The sequence below is a fragment of the Syngnathus floridae genome, chromosome 1, assembly GCF_059516105.1.
Source record: "Syngnathus floridae isolate MCC-2025c chromosome 1, RoL_Sflo_1.0, whole genome shotgun sequence".
NCBI classification, from domain to species: Eukaryota; Metazoa; Chordata; class Actinopteri; order Syngnathiformes; family Syngnathidae; genus Syngnathus; species Syngnathus floridae.
In genome coordinates, this window is record NC_142413.1 from 2,976,177 (window position 1) to 2,992,858 (window position 16,682).

Sequence of the window (16,682 nt, forward strand, 5' to 3'; positions counted from 1 at the left end):
TGGCTGAGAGGGGGATAGTGTGACCGGCGAATGAGATGCTTGTTAATGGGCAGGTATGGATCTGACGGGGAGTGCCAATTAACATGGCTTGGGTTTTGTCAGTGTTGACTTGCAGGAAGCTGAGATTCAGCCACGCCTTTATCTCCTCCAGACGCAGGGAGAGGATGGATGAGGGAGATGGAGGAGGCTGGATTGTGGAGGGCGGGGAGGTCGAGTTTGAGGTATAGCTGGGTGTCGTCCGCATAACAATGATATGAAATGCCGAACTTCCTGATTATTTTGCCGAGGGGTAGCATGTCGAGAGTGAAGAGGGTAGGACCGAGTACAGATCCCTGGGGGACACCGGAGGTGACAGTGTGAGTGTCGGATTTTTTGCCTCCCAGGGAAACGTACTCGGTTCGGTTCGAGAGGTAGGACTGAAGCCAGGTTAGACCAGTGCCAGAGAATCCAGTGGAGTGAAGTTGGCTATGGAGGATATTGTGGTGGACAGTGTCAAATGCAGCCGACAGATCCGACAGAATGAGGAGTGACGGGGAGCCATGAGAAGGTCGTTGGTGACCCTAACAAGGGCTGTTTCGGTGCTGTGGCCAGAGTGAAAACCCGATTTGAAATTTCTCAGCAATTTTATTGCGGGGGAGATGAGTGTGAAGTTGGGCAGCTACCACTTTTTCCAGAACCTTGGAGAGGGACGGGAGGTTAGATATCGGTCTGTAGTTGGCAAGGTGGTCCGGGTCAAGTGAGGGTTTTTGGAGCAGGCGGGTAATGATGGCTGTCTTCAATGCAGGGGGTACAGAGCCAGACTGGAGTGAGAGGTTGATGACATTGGTTATGAGGGGACTAATGGCTGAGGTTTGTTCCTTAATGAGAGCTGTGGGAAATGAGTCCAGGGCACATGTGGAGGGTTTCATCTTTTTGATGATGTCCTCTACCGCCGACTGCAAGATAGGGGAGAAGCAGCGGAGAGGCTGGACTGTCCCGGGTGGAAGGAAGGGGGGTGGAGGGGCCAGAAGAGGAGAGGAGCTGGGTGCTGATGTTGTCAACCTTAGCGGTAAAGAAGGTCATAAAGTTCTCGCCCAGTTGACTTCATCAGACGCAGCTCACTGGTGTACCAGGTGGCTGAGCGTGAAAAAGTTTTGTTTTTTGGGGGGGTTTGGATACCTAAAAGTTTGGCCAAAGAGTTATTGTAATGGTCCACTGCCTTGCTGACTGATAGAAAGGTTGCAGAGGAGGAGGAGAGAAGCTGCAGGTCCTGTGCTATAGTGTCTTGGTTGATGTTTTTGAAATTTCTGAATGAGATTTGCCGCTTGGGTTTGGAGTCGGGGCGTGGGAAAGGCAGTTCCATTTGAATACGTTTGTGGTCAGACACACCGACCTCGTGAACTTGTAGGTTGCTTGTAGGGTCCAGGCGACCGTGGGCCGACCGCGCCGGCCTCACCAACACCGTCCTCTCCTTCCTCGCCAGCTCCGCCCGACAGGGCCTCTCCGCTCAACTTATGGCCCGTTGCGGTCCCGGCAACTGCGGCCCGACCGCTCCAGCCTGCACACTAAAACTAAATGCTAAAAACTAAACTTTAATAATGGCTAACAAATAAATAAATAAATACAAACACTAAAACGAAACTAATTCTGGTGGAGAAGCGGCGAACAAACAGCGCCAGCGTCTTCTCCCCAGATTACTTCCTCCAAATGTTCAAATAATAAGACATAGTGAAAGCCAAATTGAGCAAATTGGCTATTTCAAAAGTGTGTGTCAAACTGGTAGCCCTTTGCCCTCATCAGTACCCAGGAAGTAGCTCTCGGTTTAAGAAAGGTTGGTGACCCTTGCTCTACAACATGCGTGGCACCTGATACAATTTTGTTTTGTCTCTGCTCGCGGCACTTGTCTTTGTCCTTGTTTCTTATTTAACCTTTTTTGAAATTTTGGCACTCGTTTGCGCTGCTGTAACAAGTAAATTTCCCCGCTGTGGGATGAATAAAGTTCTATCATCATCATTTAGAAATGTTTCTTATTTCATATTGAAATGCAGCTGATGCACTTTGTTTAAAACGGGCTGTATGCATAGTTTTGTGTCAATTCTAATTGTATTTACTTCACTAGTTCTTCCACACACCGCTGGAGGGAGCCAACATACCACAAGTAATAGCCGCATCACAGTTTGCTTTGTTTAATTGCTTTTTGCTAAGCGAGCTACTGATCAATTTGAGATATATTGTACCTCGAGAATGTCGACTGCGGGGCATTTACAGTACAAAGACAAAATCGTGCGGCGTAAACTCGGCGCTATTTTCTGGGTCATCTCGCTGCTTTTCAGACTCGCACTACTCAACTCGCTACGTTCATTTTAGTATCTTTAAAGTGGTAATTATGATTGTTCTCACTTTGGGCTGGAACAAGACTGATTCAATGTATTTATTCTTATCACTTGATTCTGAGGGCTTTTGATGGATCAGTTTGAGCTGAAAGTATTCAATCAATAACGACCATTTGGATCACAAAGCATCTAGTTATCAAGTTATTATTGATGATGGATGTCATGAGACGTGAGGACAGTTCACAGCAAGTACTGCAAATCATATTTTAGTCAATAGAGGGCGTCACAAGACCGATACAAGATCTTGTAGCGCCACAACAGCTGGGGCAAAACTGACACTCGTCATCCAAAACGAAATTTGAAAGACAGCAAATTGTTTACAAAAGCTTTGCCACAGTGATCATTTAAGTTAAGAGTGCTAGTGCCGTTAAGTGAACTTCATGTACCATATCAGCTAGCTTTATAGTAGACGGGAATACATGGCTATAACTGTTGGAAATTTAAGTTCATCAATTTGGAAAATTAAAAAAATGTCACAAATCAAAGTGGTGCACACAATCATAAATATGCAAACGATGAAATATTGAAAAGCCATCGTACATTGATGAAATGTTATGCAGGAGAGTATGTAATTAATTAACATTTCACGATAATGGAAATAAAATTGTATCTAATCTTTCCAAGAAAATCATTATATAGCCTCCTGAATATTATATAAATAATAAATACTCGAGTTGTTCGAATTGTTTTATTTTTATTCATTTATTTTTGGCAAATTAAAAAGTGAGAACAGAGGAGGCAATCAGTGATTTTTAACAAAACTGGCCATAGTTGAATCTTTCACCCAGCGCTCCACTATTCCACATGCAATATGGCGGCAAAGTTGACCTACGTTCAGCAATCAAGCTGGGTTTATGGATATTTTCAAAGATAAAAGCCCTCGACGGTCACGTGATTTCACGGAAAGCCAAACTTTAATTTACGTTGTGGTTACGCAGCCCACCGGGGGCGGCGCTGTTTCAACCAGTGGTATATATATATATATATATATATATATATATATTTATATATATATATATATATATATATATGGATTTTCAAGACACGCGCGCACGCACACTCACACATACGCACAGTCATATGCGGGAGTCGAACTCATGGTCCATGCACACAAGACAGTCGAGTGTACCACGACACTCAGCCATCCCCACGACGTCATCACCAGGCTGAACTCCGATTGGCTTAAGAGGGATGTAATGGAAACGCCTCATACGCTTCGCTGTTGTTCTGCGTTCGCCTCTTGGACGACAAGTCACAACTTTGACCGAATGGCCTGCTTGACGAAAATCGAAAAACAACTTGATGTTTAGAATGAATTTACTTGCATTCTTTGTTTTGGCTGTGCAAATATACAGCGTGACGCCTGGTAAGTTGGACTTTTCGGTCTCTTATCCTAAAGATTGACGCTCTTGATTTGGAAGTGACGCAGTCATTATTGTTTAATGCTTTCGTTTTCGCCACTCGTCTGTTGCGTCGTTATTTTAAGTTCTTTCACCTGAACGCCCGTTTTGTCACAGTCATACGGTAATACATTGCTATTATTATAAATGTAATAAAGTTGGAAAACTTGAAAATGGCACAAATCAAAGTGATGTGCCCCAGCATAAATATGCAATCGATGAAATATGGAAAAGCCTACGCACAAGAATGAAATGTTGTACAGGGGAGTCTTTGCAATTAATAATTAACATTTCATAGTCATGTCAATAAAGTTGTGGAAAGCGTTGTGTTAAAAACATTGTATAGCCTCCTGAATATTATTTCATTATCATTTCGACAAGATTAAGCATGTCTCCGTAAATTATATAAGGCAGTTCTTTTGTTCAGACAAGTGACCTTTATTTAGATGTTACTTGCTGACAGTTGCGACTGTGAGGAAGACGGGAGACACAATTGAAACTGTCAGCAGGTAACATCTAAAAGTGTTTCACTTGTCTGAACAATAGGATTGCCTCATATTATTAGTGGATTTTTTTTTTTTTTTTACAAATTAAGAAAGTTGGCAAAAGTTACGTCTTTCGAGTTCTCTCCTCAGTGGATGTCAGTCACTGCTGAGGGGCATCGAATATCTCGCTTGGGGCGTCACACTGAAATCGGACATATTAACAACTGAGAAAAGAAAAAAAACATAGGCAGGTTGTCAAATTGAAGTTTGACAAGTTTGTGCGGAAGAACGCGTTTCCAGAAACATGACATTTCCAATTTCAAGTGCTGCAAAGTTCCATCTGCAGGCAGAATCATTGAAAATATGAAGATTGATTTGATCATGTGTGTCATTTTTGTGTTTGTCTTGCAGTCATTCACACGCTCAGTTATATCCAGACGGGCTCTCAAGTTGCAAAGCTACCAGAGTACTGGGAGGCCATGTATGTTGACGGCGTTCAGATTCTGCACTTTGACAGCAACCACAGGAAAGCAAAAGCAAAACAAGACTGGGTGGACAAAATCACAAAAGATGATCCGCACTACTGGGAGAGAAATACGGCGGGCAGTATTCAAAATGAGCAGGTCTTCAAAGTCAACATTGAAATCGCTAAAAAGCGCTTCAACCAAACTGGAGGTTTGTTTACGTCCAACCTTCTGCTCGTCAAATGACACTTTTTTGTCACTGCTGGCTTCTCTCTGATCATCGTCCTCGCTGAATCTTGTGCGCCATCCTTTCAGGTGTTCACATGTTTCAGGTGATGGAAGGCTGTGAATGCAATGATGAGACTGGTGAGGTTGATGGTTTTGAGCGCTACAGTTACGATGGAGAAGACTTCATATCATTTGAGCTGAAGACGATGAGCTGGATCGCAGCACATCCGCAAGCTTTCATCACCAAACTCAAGTGGGACCAAAACAACGAGTACAATCAAGTCAAAAAGAATTACTTCACTGAGGTGTGTCCATTTTGGTTGAAGAAGCACGTGAGCAACGGGAGGGACTTCCTGACCAGAACCGGTACATTGTCCTTTCACGCCGTCTCTGCATCTTTCAAGCAATGTCCATCTTTGACGCTCTTTCAAGTTGTTTCTTTTCCTCCATGCACATCCTCCACTCTTCTCTCCATCTTTGCGCGCAGAGCTTCCCAGGGTGTCTCTCCTGCAGAAGACGCCTTCCTCTCCAATCACCTGCCACGCCACGGGTTTCTACCCCAGGACGTCGGACCTCTTTTGGAGGAAGGACGGCGAGCAGATCCACGAGGACGTGGAGATGGGGGAGGCCCTCCCCAACCACGACGGAACCTTCCAGACCACGGCCGACCTGAAAGTGGAGCTGACGCCCGCCGCGGAGGGCCGCTACGAATGCGTGTTCAAGCTGGATGGCGTCCAGGAGGAGATGGTCACCAAGCTGTACGCCAAAAGCATCCTGAGCAACGCGCGCATCCAGGGTGAGCCACGCGTCGGACACGGCTCGGCGTCACGCCCACAGTCGTTCACGTGTCTCGTTTCCTTGTGAAGAAGAGGAAGACAGGAAGAAGGCGGTGGCCATCGCTGTCCCGCTGGTGGTCCTGGCTCTGGTGGCGATGGCGGTGGCGGTGGGGGTGTTCCTGGCCAAGCGTCCCAAAAGCCAACAAGGTGAACGACGACACAAATGTTTGCTCCGTTTGTGGCGATTCCTAACCTCCTCTCGCTTCTCTTCCATTTCAGCCAATTACGCTCCAGCTTGTAAGTGAGACGTTTTCCGCTTGCTGTTTTGAAAAAATGCCAATGCCTTGAACGTATTTTCTTTTATGCTCCCTCAGCCAGCACCTCATCTTCTGAGAAGGATTGAATGAACCCCACTAAGGTTGAAGGGATGTCTTCTTTTCTTGGGTGCCACGCTTGATTGAATCATCACATTCCAACTTTATGAAATACTTGGAAATGTTTCTTATTTCAAATTGAAGTGCGACAGTTTTTCAAGTGCAGTGAATTGTAATTGTATTTACTTCACTAGTTCTTCCAAATACCGCTAGAGGGAGCCAACATGCCACAAGTGATATCCGCATCACGCGTTGCTTTTTTTTAAGTGCTTTTTTGTTAAGCGAGCTACTGATTAATTTGATACAAGTGTGAGTATCATTATAAAAATGTGTGAAATGAGGTTTCTGGTCACTGTATTGGATATATAATTTGGCAAGGATAAGCAAGAAATTGATGATAAAGAACACGTCTTTTTTCTGTTGTCTTCTAAAAAAAACATACAAAACACATTCCTATTTACAGAAAAGTCCATGTGGAGTTTGTTTTTGATATTTTTATTTTATTTTTGATGTGTATTTTGATCAATAGACAATTCAACTTTAGCAAGTAAACGCATATTTACATACTTGAGAAGCAACAAGTTGAAGAAAATCTTATAGTTCCTGCCCCCTTCCACATAATAATAAAGTAAAACAAGATAATAAGTGCAAAACTTCATCAAGTACAAACCAAACACCTCACGAGAAAATACATACAGAACCAGACAAGAAATAACTCAATTCATAATATAAAGCGAAATGTCGACACTTATGGCTGTCCATATAATCTTCTTGTTCTGTCGTTATAGATTTTTTTCAATTGGAATATATTTATACAATACTTTATCTCATTGAAAAAAGAAGGCACGAATAGAAATCGATGGAACTGAAATTGAAAGGGTGCAGGAAAACAAATTTCTTGGGGTTATAATAGATGACAGGCTGAGTCGCTGAGTCAAACTATGGAGCAGTGTAAGTGAGGAACTCAAGCAAAGTCCAAATATCCACCAGTTTAAAAAAAAATTCAAAAATGTTTTTTTAGCGGGTACAAGGACTAAAAATGGCAGATGGCTACATAAAAGCAAAAATAAAACAGACTAATAAATTGAAAGTGTCAATCAATCAATCAATCAATCATTTGGCTTTTTAAATCCACATACAGCTCCACAGTGACTTAAATTTGGCACTTTAAAGTGTTATTGATTGTATTTGATTTGTATTCATTTCCCCCCTCCTTTTATGTTTGAAATATGTTCGGAATAAAGACTCATCATCATCAGTTACGCATTCAAATAAATCATCGATTGTCATATGTTCAACTGCTCTGCATTTCAAGTCACGGCCAACAAACAGGCCCCTCCCCCCTCCCCCCTCCCTTCTTGTAATTGCCTGCTACACCGCTAAAAACAACTAGCACATCCCAAACACGGGTCCGAAGAAGGCACCAGCGTCTCCCCTCTCTTCGGTGGAGGAGGTCGATGATATTAAAAAGGCGTTGGACTTCCTCACCGAAGAAGTCTCTGCTGTCAGGCTGGAGCAGAAAGCTCTCCTTAAGATGGTTGAGGAGGTTAAAGCTCTCCGCATCCAGAATGAGGAAAAGGAAAAGAGAATCACCTTCCTGGAAAGCAGGGTTGCCGACCTGGAGCAGTACACCAGAATTAACGATGTGATCATCAACATCAAAGCCCGGTCATACGCCCGGCCATTGGCCGCTGGCGAGGGAGGTGAGCCCGGCGATCTGGATGTTAGCTCCACGGAGCGACAGGTGGCTACTTTCCTGCAGTCCAAGGGGATACAGCTGGACTGCGACAACATCGAAGCTCGCCACCCTCTGCCCAAGAGGAGCCCCGGGGACAAATCCGCTGTCATCATGCGGTTTGAGATCGCACTATTAAAACAAGGAAGAAAGTTGAGAGGAGCCGACATCCATGAGCACCTGACCAAGCGCGACGCTGATATCGCCAAAAAAAGCACGCTAGCTACCTGAAGAAGCAGAGAAAATTTCAACACACCTGGACTACAAATTGTAAAATATTTATCAAGCTCAATGGATCACCGGAGGGAGCAAAAGTGCTGATGGTAAGAAGTACCGAAGAGCTGGACCGATACCAATGATGATCATGCAGGACTGTAAGGTAAACGCCACTCACAACCATAACACACACCGAAAGAAGTCAAGCATGTACACTTGAAGACAACAGGAACATAACTCCGAGGATTAATGAACACGACAATCATTTCAATACACTGACCACAGTTCACTGGATATGGAACATGATATAGACCCGGATAACAACTTCTTCAACTCAATCAACAATAAGAAAAGACAGAGAATTTATAAGACAAAGAACTAAAGAGTCAGAAAATAAATACAAACAATATAAGAATAAACTAACTCATATTAAAAGAGCTGCTAGAAAAGAATACCATGATAAAATATTAAATGATCACAAAAATAACACCAAAGAAATATGGAATATAATGAATACTGTCATAAAAAATGGCTCTCAAAAAAATTAATTATCCTAAATATTTTATTATCAATAACACTGAGAAGTGGCTAACAACTTTAATAAATTCTTTGTAAGTGTGGGACCTGATCTGGCCAAACACATTCCAGATCCAGTAACATCTGAGGAGCAGTGGAATAGTTTAATAGACAGGAATCTGAGCGCAATGTTCCTCAAAGCAGCGGATGAGAAAGAAATGATAAAGATCCTTTCCCAATGCACAAACAAGACATCCAAAGACTGTGATGACATTGATATGACTGTTGTAAAACGAGTGAGTGATTCATCATTACTATCGCAATTTTCTAAAATACTGGAAAAACGTTTCAATGACCAACTGGACAAATTCATAGATGAATATAAATTACTCACTGAAAGTCAATATGGATTTAGATCCAACAGAGCAACATCACTGGCACTAATTGACTCAGTGGAGGAAATGACTAACGCAATAGATCTAAAACAATATACAGCTGGGATATTCATAGATCTAAGAAAGGCATTTGATGCAATAAATCATGAAATATTCTTCAATAAATTACGTCGCTATGGCGTCAGGGGGAAACCATTAGAGTGGATCAAGAGCTGTTGATGTTTGGACTTTACCTGTGGCGTCCCTCAGGGGTCAGTGTTGGGCCCTAAACTTTGTATGTTATATATAAATGATAGATGCAAGGCGTCACATATTTTGAAGATGGTTTTGTTTGCTGATGACACAAATATTTTTTGTTCTGGTAGTGATTTACACACCTTAACAAGACTAATAAATAATGAATTAAGCAAATTAAAGGTATGGTTGGACAGCAATAAATTATCCTTAAAGTCCCAGAGACATCTTTTTTTTCTTCTTCTTCCAATTAGAACGGAATTTGATAGAATGTATAAAGAGAACACATTTGCCGCATTGGAAATTAAAAATGGACATTGATTACTAAGAATAAAGCTAAAATGAAATGCCAGTTTATCGATCGGGTTCCGCACGCAGCCACACAGGTGGCGCCATGACTGTGACGTCACAAATTGTGCATCCGGATCTCAACAAACCCAAACAACATGACGGATGATAGCGACAGCTCCGTCTCTAGCGGCAATATTTTTAGCATCATTTTATCCGATTCAGAAATCTCTTTTGACGCAGAAACATTAAAGTTACTGTACTTTACATATAATGTTTCGAGGAAATAGATAAAATAAATACCGGTGAAATAGTATTGGAAAACAAATTGCAAATATTAATAATACAAGTCCATAACATATGTAACATTAGTACCTTGAGTCTTGGTTTTGGTCTTTTTCCTGATGTTGGCTTGTACTTTTCTATTTACAAGTTTGGGTGTGTCTGTCTGGCTCACCTGTAATATATACAATGCATCACATTAATATCTGTAAAGTAGATTGCATATAAGTATTAACAAAACATTTGCACATAAATGATAAATATAGATATATTCTTATGCTATATGTTTAGTATAGTAAGTTCTTTGTTATCTAACAATTATACATAATCTTGAGAAAACATCAGAAATTCCATACCTTAAACAGATCAATCTTAAACAGAATGCAACATATTTCAATTACATGTGCTTCATTGATTTTATACATTTATTCTTGTTGGAATGAGCCTTTACAAGACAGTTATTTTTTGATAATATTTTGGGCTGGAGAAGGTATTTTTCCAAGGGTAAAATTCCCCATTTGCAATAAGTGATTTATTTTACCCTTGTAGTACAAAGTGTTGTACTTGTGTGGGTATTATAAGGTACCTAGGTCTCATAAATGGTTTTATAGCAGCCCGGCTGGGGGTGGGATGGAGGCAGGCAGGTGGGTTGTGCAGGCATGTCAAACCGCTACCGCTATCCATTAAAAGTTAAAACAAACCAAAATTGCAAAAAATTCAACAAAGGCAAAGCTCTCAAATCATATCTTTAACACTGCGCCTTTGAAAGATTTCACTGATAAAGGTGCATTATAAATGCTGTATTATTTTATAAGGGGGGCATTAGAAAATTTGAAGCAATTTCTGGGAATTTCTGTCTATTAAAATCCTGTCTCCAAGGACCATATCCAGTCTAAATTCCCAACTCTGGGAACTGAGAAGGATGTCTAAAAAATTCATAATATTCATTTATTAATTATTTCCTGATGAGTGATGTCTGCAAAATATTTATTTATTTACTAGTATTATTCTTGGTACAGAGGCCTGACTTAAATTAGGCGAGGTCACGGTCGTTGGTCTTGAAAAAATTGTTGGGACAGAATCCTTTTTGAGCACTAGCTTGCACCGTGTACTTATGCCAAGTTTGTCTTATTTAGTCAAAGAAAAGAACAACATGTACTATAAGTGCGGGGTAGTGCAATCGTCCACTTAGAGCACCCAACCTTTTTTTCATCCACCTCACACCTTTTCATTGAAAAAAAAAAATTTCGAGGCACACTATCACAATTCAAAAGAATCAATATGACAGGTTTACTGTTTTAGACTAGTGCCATAAATATTGTAATAAAAATCAACATGACCGGATTTTGTGTTTTAGACTAGCTCCATAAATATTGCCACAATAAAATCAAAGTCACCGCACCAAGGTAGTTAAAGCGTCGCTATTATCAAAAGCACCCGGCAGCACAGATCCAAACTGAATGTGTGCCGACGCAACACAACATGAAATCTCGCCAATTAGCCACGCATGTGCCATTAGGAAGTGGCTGACCAGGTCATGTGACCAGTGGTTTGGCTCTCCTGATCTGTAATTGATATTAGACAATTTCCCACGGCACAGGTGAACATCTCTCACGGCACACCAATGTGGTTGGGAAACACTAACTTAGAGAAGTTGACATTCAAAAGTTGTGGTGCGTAGTTTCATCCTCAAATTTCACCCAAAACCCCAACATGACATTTTTGTAAGAGTGTAGTAATCCCCCCCAAATACTTTAAGTAACAACCAAATATTCATATATTAAAGCTTGGTGTACAATGTACACAGTACGTAATACCAGTGAGGCATATGCAGATATGATTTTTGTCCACTTGGGAGCACCATTCTCACGCTTAACTGTAGGATTGTGTCTGTGCTTGAATGCGTTTTTGGATTTTATTTCTACACGCTTTCAGCTGATCATAGCGAACATCTGTTGTTGTTTTTTCTCCCCTCTCTTAGGAGCTCCTGACTCTGGAAGCTTCGAATTCCGCCCTGGAAAAGGAAATCAAAGCGTTAAAAAAAGAGATCCGTCACTACAACAGCGCCCTGGAGCGCCACCGGCCCTTTTGTGTCCTCCGAGGTTCCGTGCAGGTGGACGCCCTCCAGACTTCCACGTCTGTCACCTCCAAAGCGGAGCTTGGTGAAAACCCTCATCCAATGCCCTCATCTGATTTAGTCCCTTCCTCCCTGTTTACACACGCTCCTCATTCGCTGTTTAGCAATGACGCCCACATAGAATTGCCCTCGTCCACCTTCTCCACGCTTCAGCCCGAAGACATCCTCTCAGTCACATCTGAAATGTTTCCCATTGAAGATCCAGGAGCGCCGCCGCTCGACCCGCATAAATACGAGAACGCTTTAATATCGGCGCAGACCAGCGGCGATGGGACCTCAAAGCCGAGTCAGATAACGCTCGAGTCCCTGCCGTGTTCGATTCCCGTTCCGCCCAACGTTCCAGATGGATTTTTCCCTTTAAACACGCCTTTGGTGGAGCTGTACCCGGAAGAGCTGTCGCTGTCTAACTTCCTGGAGGAAAATGATTGGATTCTGAGTGCGGACAATAATCCCACCACTCTTTAAGGTAAAAAAAAAAAAAGGACGTGGTGGTCTTTTTTTTGGCCCAAGTACCCGTGGAAACTATATATATATATATATATATATATATATATATATATATATATATATATATATATATATATATATATATATATATATATATATATATATATACACACACACACGCACGCGCACGCACACGCACACACACGCACAGTCATATGCGGGAGTCGAACTCATGGTCCATGCACACAAGACAGTCGAGTGTACCCCGACACTCAGCCATCCCCACGCCCAGTTTATTATCATACTGAGTGACGTTATTGCCAGGCTGAACTCCGATTGGCTTAAGAGGGACATAATGGAAACGCGTCCTGCGCTTCGCTGTTGTTCCGCGTTCGCCTCTTGGACGACGAGTCGCAACTTTGACCGAATACCCTGCTTGACGAAAATCGAAAAACAACTTGATGTTTACAATGAATTTACTTGCATTCTTTGTTTTGGCTGTGCAAATATACAGCGTGACGCCTGGTAAGTTGGACTTTTCGGTTTCTTATCCTAAAATTGACGCTCTTGATTTGGAAGTGACGCAGTCATTATTGTTTATTGCTTTCGTTTTCGCCACTCGTCTGTTGCGTCGTTATTTTAAGTTCTTTCACCTGAACGCCCGTTTTGTCACAGTCATACGGTAAACATTGCTATTATTAGAAATGTAATAAAGTTGGAAAACTTGAAAATGGCACAAATCAAAGTGTTGTGCCCCAGCATAAACATGCAATCGATGAAATATGGAAAAGCCGCGGCACAAGAATAAAATGTTGTACAGGGGAGTCTTTGCAATTAATAATTAACATTTCACAGTCATGGCAATAAAATTGTGTCTAATATTTCAGAAAAAAAAACATTGTATAGCCTCCTTACATTATTATTTCGATAAGAGTCATCATGTCTCCGTAAATTATATAAGGCAGTTCTTTTGTTCAGACAAGTGACATTTATTTAGAATCTAAATAATCTAAGTGAAGAATCTAAGTGGTTCCCAAACTTTTTCAGACTAGCGCCCCCTTGGCTCCCCAGTGAATTCCTAGCGCCCCCCCCGTCAGCAAAGTCAAAGTCTCCTTTATTGTCAATTCCTCCGCATGTCAAGACACACAGGTAACATCTAAAAGTGTTTCACTTGTCTGAACAATAGGATTGCCTCATCTCATTCGTGGATTTTTTTTTTTTTTACAAATTAAGAAGGTTGGCAAAAGTTACGTCATTCGATTTCGTTCCTCAGTGGATGTCAGTCACTGCTGAGGGGCATCGAATATCTCCCTTAGGGTGTCACACTGAAATTGAACATATTAACAACCGAAAGAAAAAAACATAGGCAGGTTGTCAAATTCAAGTTTGACAAGTTTGTGCGGAAGAACCCGTTTGGAGAAACATGACATTTCCAATTTCAAGTGCTGCAAAGTTCCATCTGCAGGCAGAATCATTGAAAATATGAAGATTGATTTGATCATGTGTGTCATTTTTGTGTTTGTCTTCCAGTCATTCACACGCTCAATTATTTCCAGACGGCCTCTCAAGTTGCAAAGCTACCAGAGTACTGGGAGGCCGGGTATGTTGACGGCATTCAGATTGTGCACTTTGACAGCAACCACAGGAAAGCAAAAGCGAAACAAGACTGGGTGGACAAAATCACAGAAGATGATCCGCACTACTGGGAGACAGAGACGGCGGGCAGTATTGGTGCTGAGCAGGTCTTCAAAGTCAACATTGAAATCCTTCATAAGCGCTTCAACCAAACTGGAGGTTTGTTTACGTCCAACCTTCTGCTCGTCAAATGACACTTTTTTGTCACTGCTGGCTTCTCTCTGATCATCGTCCTCGCTGAATCTTGTGCGCCATCCTTTCAGGTGTTCACATGGTTCAGGTGATGTACGGCTGTGAATGGAATGATGAGACTGGGGAGGTTGATGGTTGGCAGCACTACAGTTACGATGGAGAAGACTTCATATCATTTGAGCTGAAGACGATGAGCTGGATCGCAGCACATCCGCAAGCTTTCATCACCAAACTCAAGTGGGACCAAGAGGACGGGTTATATCAATACAATAAGAATTACTTCACTGAGGTGTGTCCTTCATATTTGAAGAAGCACGTGAGCAACGGGAGGGACTTCCTGACCAGAACCGGTACATTGTCCTCTCACGCCTTCTCTGCGTCTTTCGAGCTCACACACAATGTCCATCTTTGACGCTCTTTCAAGTTGTTTCTTTTCCTCCATGCACATCCTCCACTCTTCTCTCCATCTTTGCGCGCAGAGCTTCCCAGGGTGTCTCTCCTGCAGAAGACGCCTTCCTCTCCAATCACCTGCCACGCCACGGGTTTCTACCCCAGGACGTCGGACCTCTTTTGGAGGAAGGACGGCGAGCAGATCCACGAGGACGTGGAGATGGGGGAGGCCCTCCCCAACCACGACGGAACCTTCCAGACCACGGCCGACCTGAAAGTGGAGCTGACGCCCGCCGCGGAGGGCCGCTACGAATGCGTGTTCAAGCTGGATGGCGTCCGGGAGGAGATGGTCACCAAGCTGTACGCCAAAAGCATCCTGAGCAACGCGCGCATCCAGGGTGAGCCACGCGTCGGACACGGCTCGGCGTCACGCCCACAGTCGTTCACGTGTCTCGTTTCCTTGTGAAGAAGAGGAAGACAGGAAGAAGGCGGTGGCCATCGCTGTCCCGCTGGTGGTCCTGGCTCTGGTGGCGATGGCGGTGGCGGTGGGGGTGTTTCTGGCCAAGCGTCCCCAAAGCCAACAAGGTGAACGACGACACAAATGTTGGCTCCGTTTGTGGCGATTCCTAATCTCCTCTCGCTTCTCTTCCATTTCAGCCAATTACGCTCCAGCTTGTAAGTGAGACGTTTTGCTCTTCCTGTTTTGAAAAAATGCCAATGCCTTGAACGTATTTTCTTTTATGCTTTCCAGCACCTCATCTTCTGAGAAGGATTGAATGAACCCCACTCAGGTTGAAGGGATGTCTTCTTTTCTTGGGTGCCATGCTTGATTGAATCATCACATTCCAACTGTATGAAATATTTACATTATATTTATATTTTTTTATATTCGCTGGTGGGAGCGCAACCGGACCCCCTGCAGTTTGCCTCCCGCCCTGGTTTTGGGGAGGACGATGTAGTGATTTATTTACCGCACAGAACACCGCTTCACCTGGGAGGATCATGTTCTCCGATTTCTCCAGCGCTTTTAACACCTTCCAGCCGTCACCGCTCAGGGTGAAGATGGGTGTGGACCAGCGCCTGCCTGGCTGCACGGACAATAGACTTCCTCACCGGCAGGCCGCAGTATGTGAGGTTACATCGCTGTGAGTCTGACGTGGTGCGCTGCAGCACAGGTGTCCCCCAGGGTACGGTGCTCTCTCCTTTCCTTTTCGCCCTTTACACTTTGGACTTTACCCACATCCAGAAGTTCTCCGACGACACGGCCATTGTTGGATATGTTTCGAAGGGGAACGATCTGGAATACAGGACGGTCATCAAGGACTTTGCCAGCTGGTGTGAGCACAACCAGCTTCAGCTGAACGCCAGCAAGACAAAGGAGATGATTGTGAGCTTCAGGAGGACAGCACCCCACTTCACTCCGGTGAACATCCAGGAATCGGACATTGAGGTAGTGGAGAACTACAAATCCCTGGGTGTTGGCCTTAACAACAGACTGGACTGGACTGATCACACCCACGCCCTGTACAAGAAGGGCCAGAGTCGCCTCCACCTGCTGAGGAGACTGAGGTCCTTGCAGGGCTCTCCTCAGGACCTTCTATGACTCTGTGGTGGCCTCAGCCAAATATGCGCAAATGAAAAAATGCTTTAAAAAGGCAGGGCTTTTTGTCTTGAAACAGATTAAATTTTTTCCATTATTTGTAATAGGAAAAATAGATTCGGAATTTGACCGATTGGCTTCTCGAACCGCCTTCTGGAACGGATTGTGGTCAGAAACCAAGGTTTGACTGTATTTTTGCTATTCTTGTTAAAATCACACTTACATGTGAACTGGAATAGATGATAATAAATTATATTTATAACGCACTTTACATTCGGAGGAATCTCAAAGTGCTACATGGCAAGAAAAAACAAGAAAACAAAGCAAGGACAAGTGTAAAACAACTGGACGACGTTTTGGATGTACTGAAGGCTCTGGAGGCTCTTGCTAGGGATCCTGATGAGGAGAGCGTTACAGTAGTCTAGCCTTGAGGAGATAAAGGCATGGACAAGTTTCTCAGCATCCGTCAGGGTAAGTGTGAGGCGGAGTTTGGAAATATTCCTGACGTGGAAGAAG

The 16,682-nt window shown here is 43.1% G+C and overlaps 3 protein-coding genes and 1 long non-coding RNA gene across 6 annotated transcripts in view; 3 read left to right on the top strand and 1 right to left on the bottom strand.

Annotated features, from left to right (window-relative positions):
- Positions 1-12,347, bottom strand: part of LOC148403348 (uncharacterized) — a 42,697-nt gene extending 30,350 nt beyond the window's left edge. Inside the window, exons 1-2 of the long non-coding RNA XR_015857493.1 lie at positions 9,859-12,347; positions 7,693-7,966 (exon numbers count right to left, since the gene is read on the bottom strand). This is a non-coding gene — a long non-coding RNA (uncharacterized LOC148403348). The remainder of the gene's footprint in view (positions 1-7,692; positions 7,967-9,858) is intronic.
- LOC148403349 (uncharacterized) overlaps positions 1-14,027 on the top strand; it is a 43,813-nt gene extending 29,786 nt beyond the window's left edge. The window contains exons 2-3 of the mRNA XM_088371028.1: positions 11,747-12,368; positions 13,880-14,027. Coding sequence (XP_088227154.1) covers positions 11,747-12,367 — 621 coding nt within the window. The 3' untranslated portion in view covers position 12,368; positions 13,880-14,027. The remainder of the gene's footprint in view (positions 1-11,746; positions 12,369-13,879) is intronic.
- On the top strand, positions 3,573-7,357 carry LOC148403353 (class I histocompatibility antigen, F10 alpha chain-like). Of its 2 annotated transcripts, XM_088370672.1 has the most exons (7): positions 3,574-3,738; positions 4,669-4,932; positions 5,037-5,315; positions 5,437-5,745; positions 5,816-5,932; positions 6,005-6,022; positions 6,100-7,357. In XM_088370672.1, the coding sequence occupies exons 1-7, from the start codon at positions 3,675-3,677 to the stop codon at positions 6,126-6,128; spliced, it is 1,080 nt and encodes a 359-aa protein (XP_088226798.1). In that variant the 5' UTR covers positions 3,574-3,674; the 3' UTR covers positions 6,129-7,357. The 2 variants fall into 2 exon arrangements, with proteins under 2 accessions (XP_088226790.1, XP_088226798.1); XM_088370664.1 differs by having other exon boundaries at positions 3,573-3,738; positions 5,816-6,022.
- On the top strand, positions 12,698-16,432 carry LOC148403354 (class I histocompatibility antigen, F10 alpha chain-like). Of its 2 annotated transcripts, none has more exons than XM_088370944.1 (7): positions 12,698-12,874; positions 13,880-14,143; positions 14,248-14,526; positions 14,656-14,964; positions 15,035-15,151; positions 15,224-15,245; positions 15,318-16,432. In XM_088370944.1, exons 1-7 carry the CDS (start codon positions 12,811-12,813, stop codon positions 15,340-15,342), a joined length of 1,080 nt encoding a protein of 359 aa, XP_088227070.1. In that variant the 5' UTR covers positions 12,698-12,810; the 3' UTR covers positions 15,343-16,432. The 2 variants fall into 2 exon arrangements, with proteins under 2 accessions (XP_088227070.1, XP_088227068.1); XM_088370942.1 differs by having other exon boundaries at positions 15,224-15,241.
- Positions 16,433-16,682: the final 250 nt, after the last annotated feature.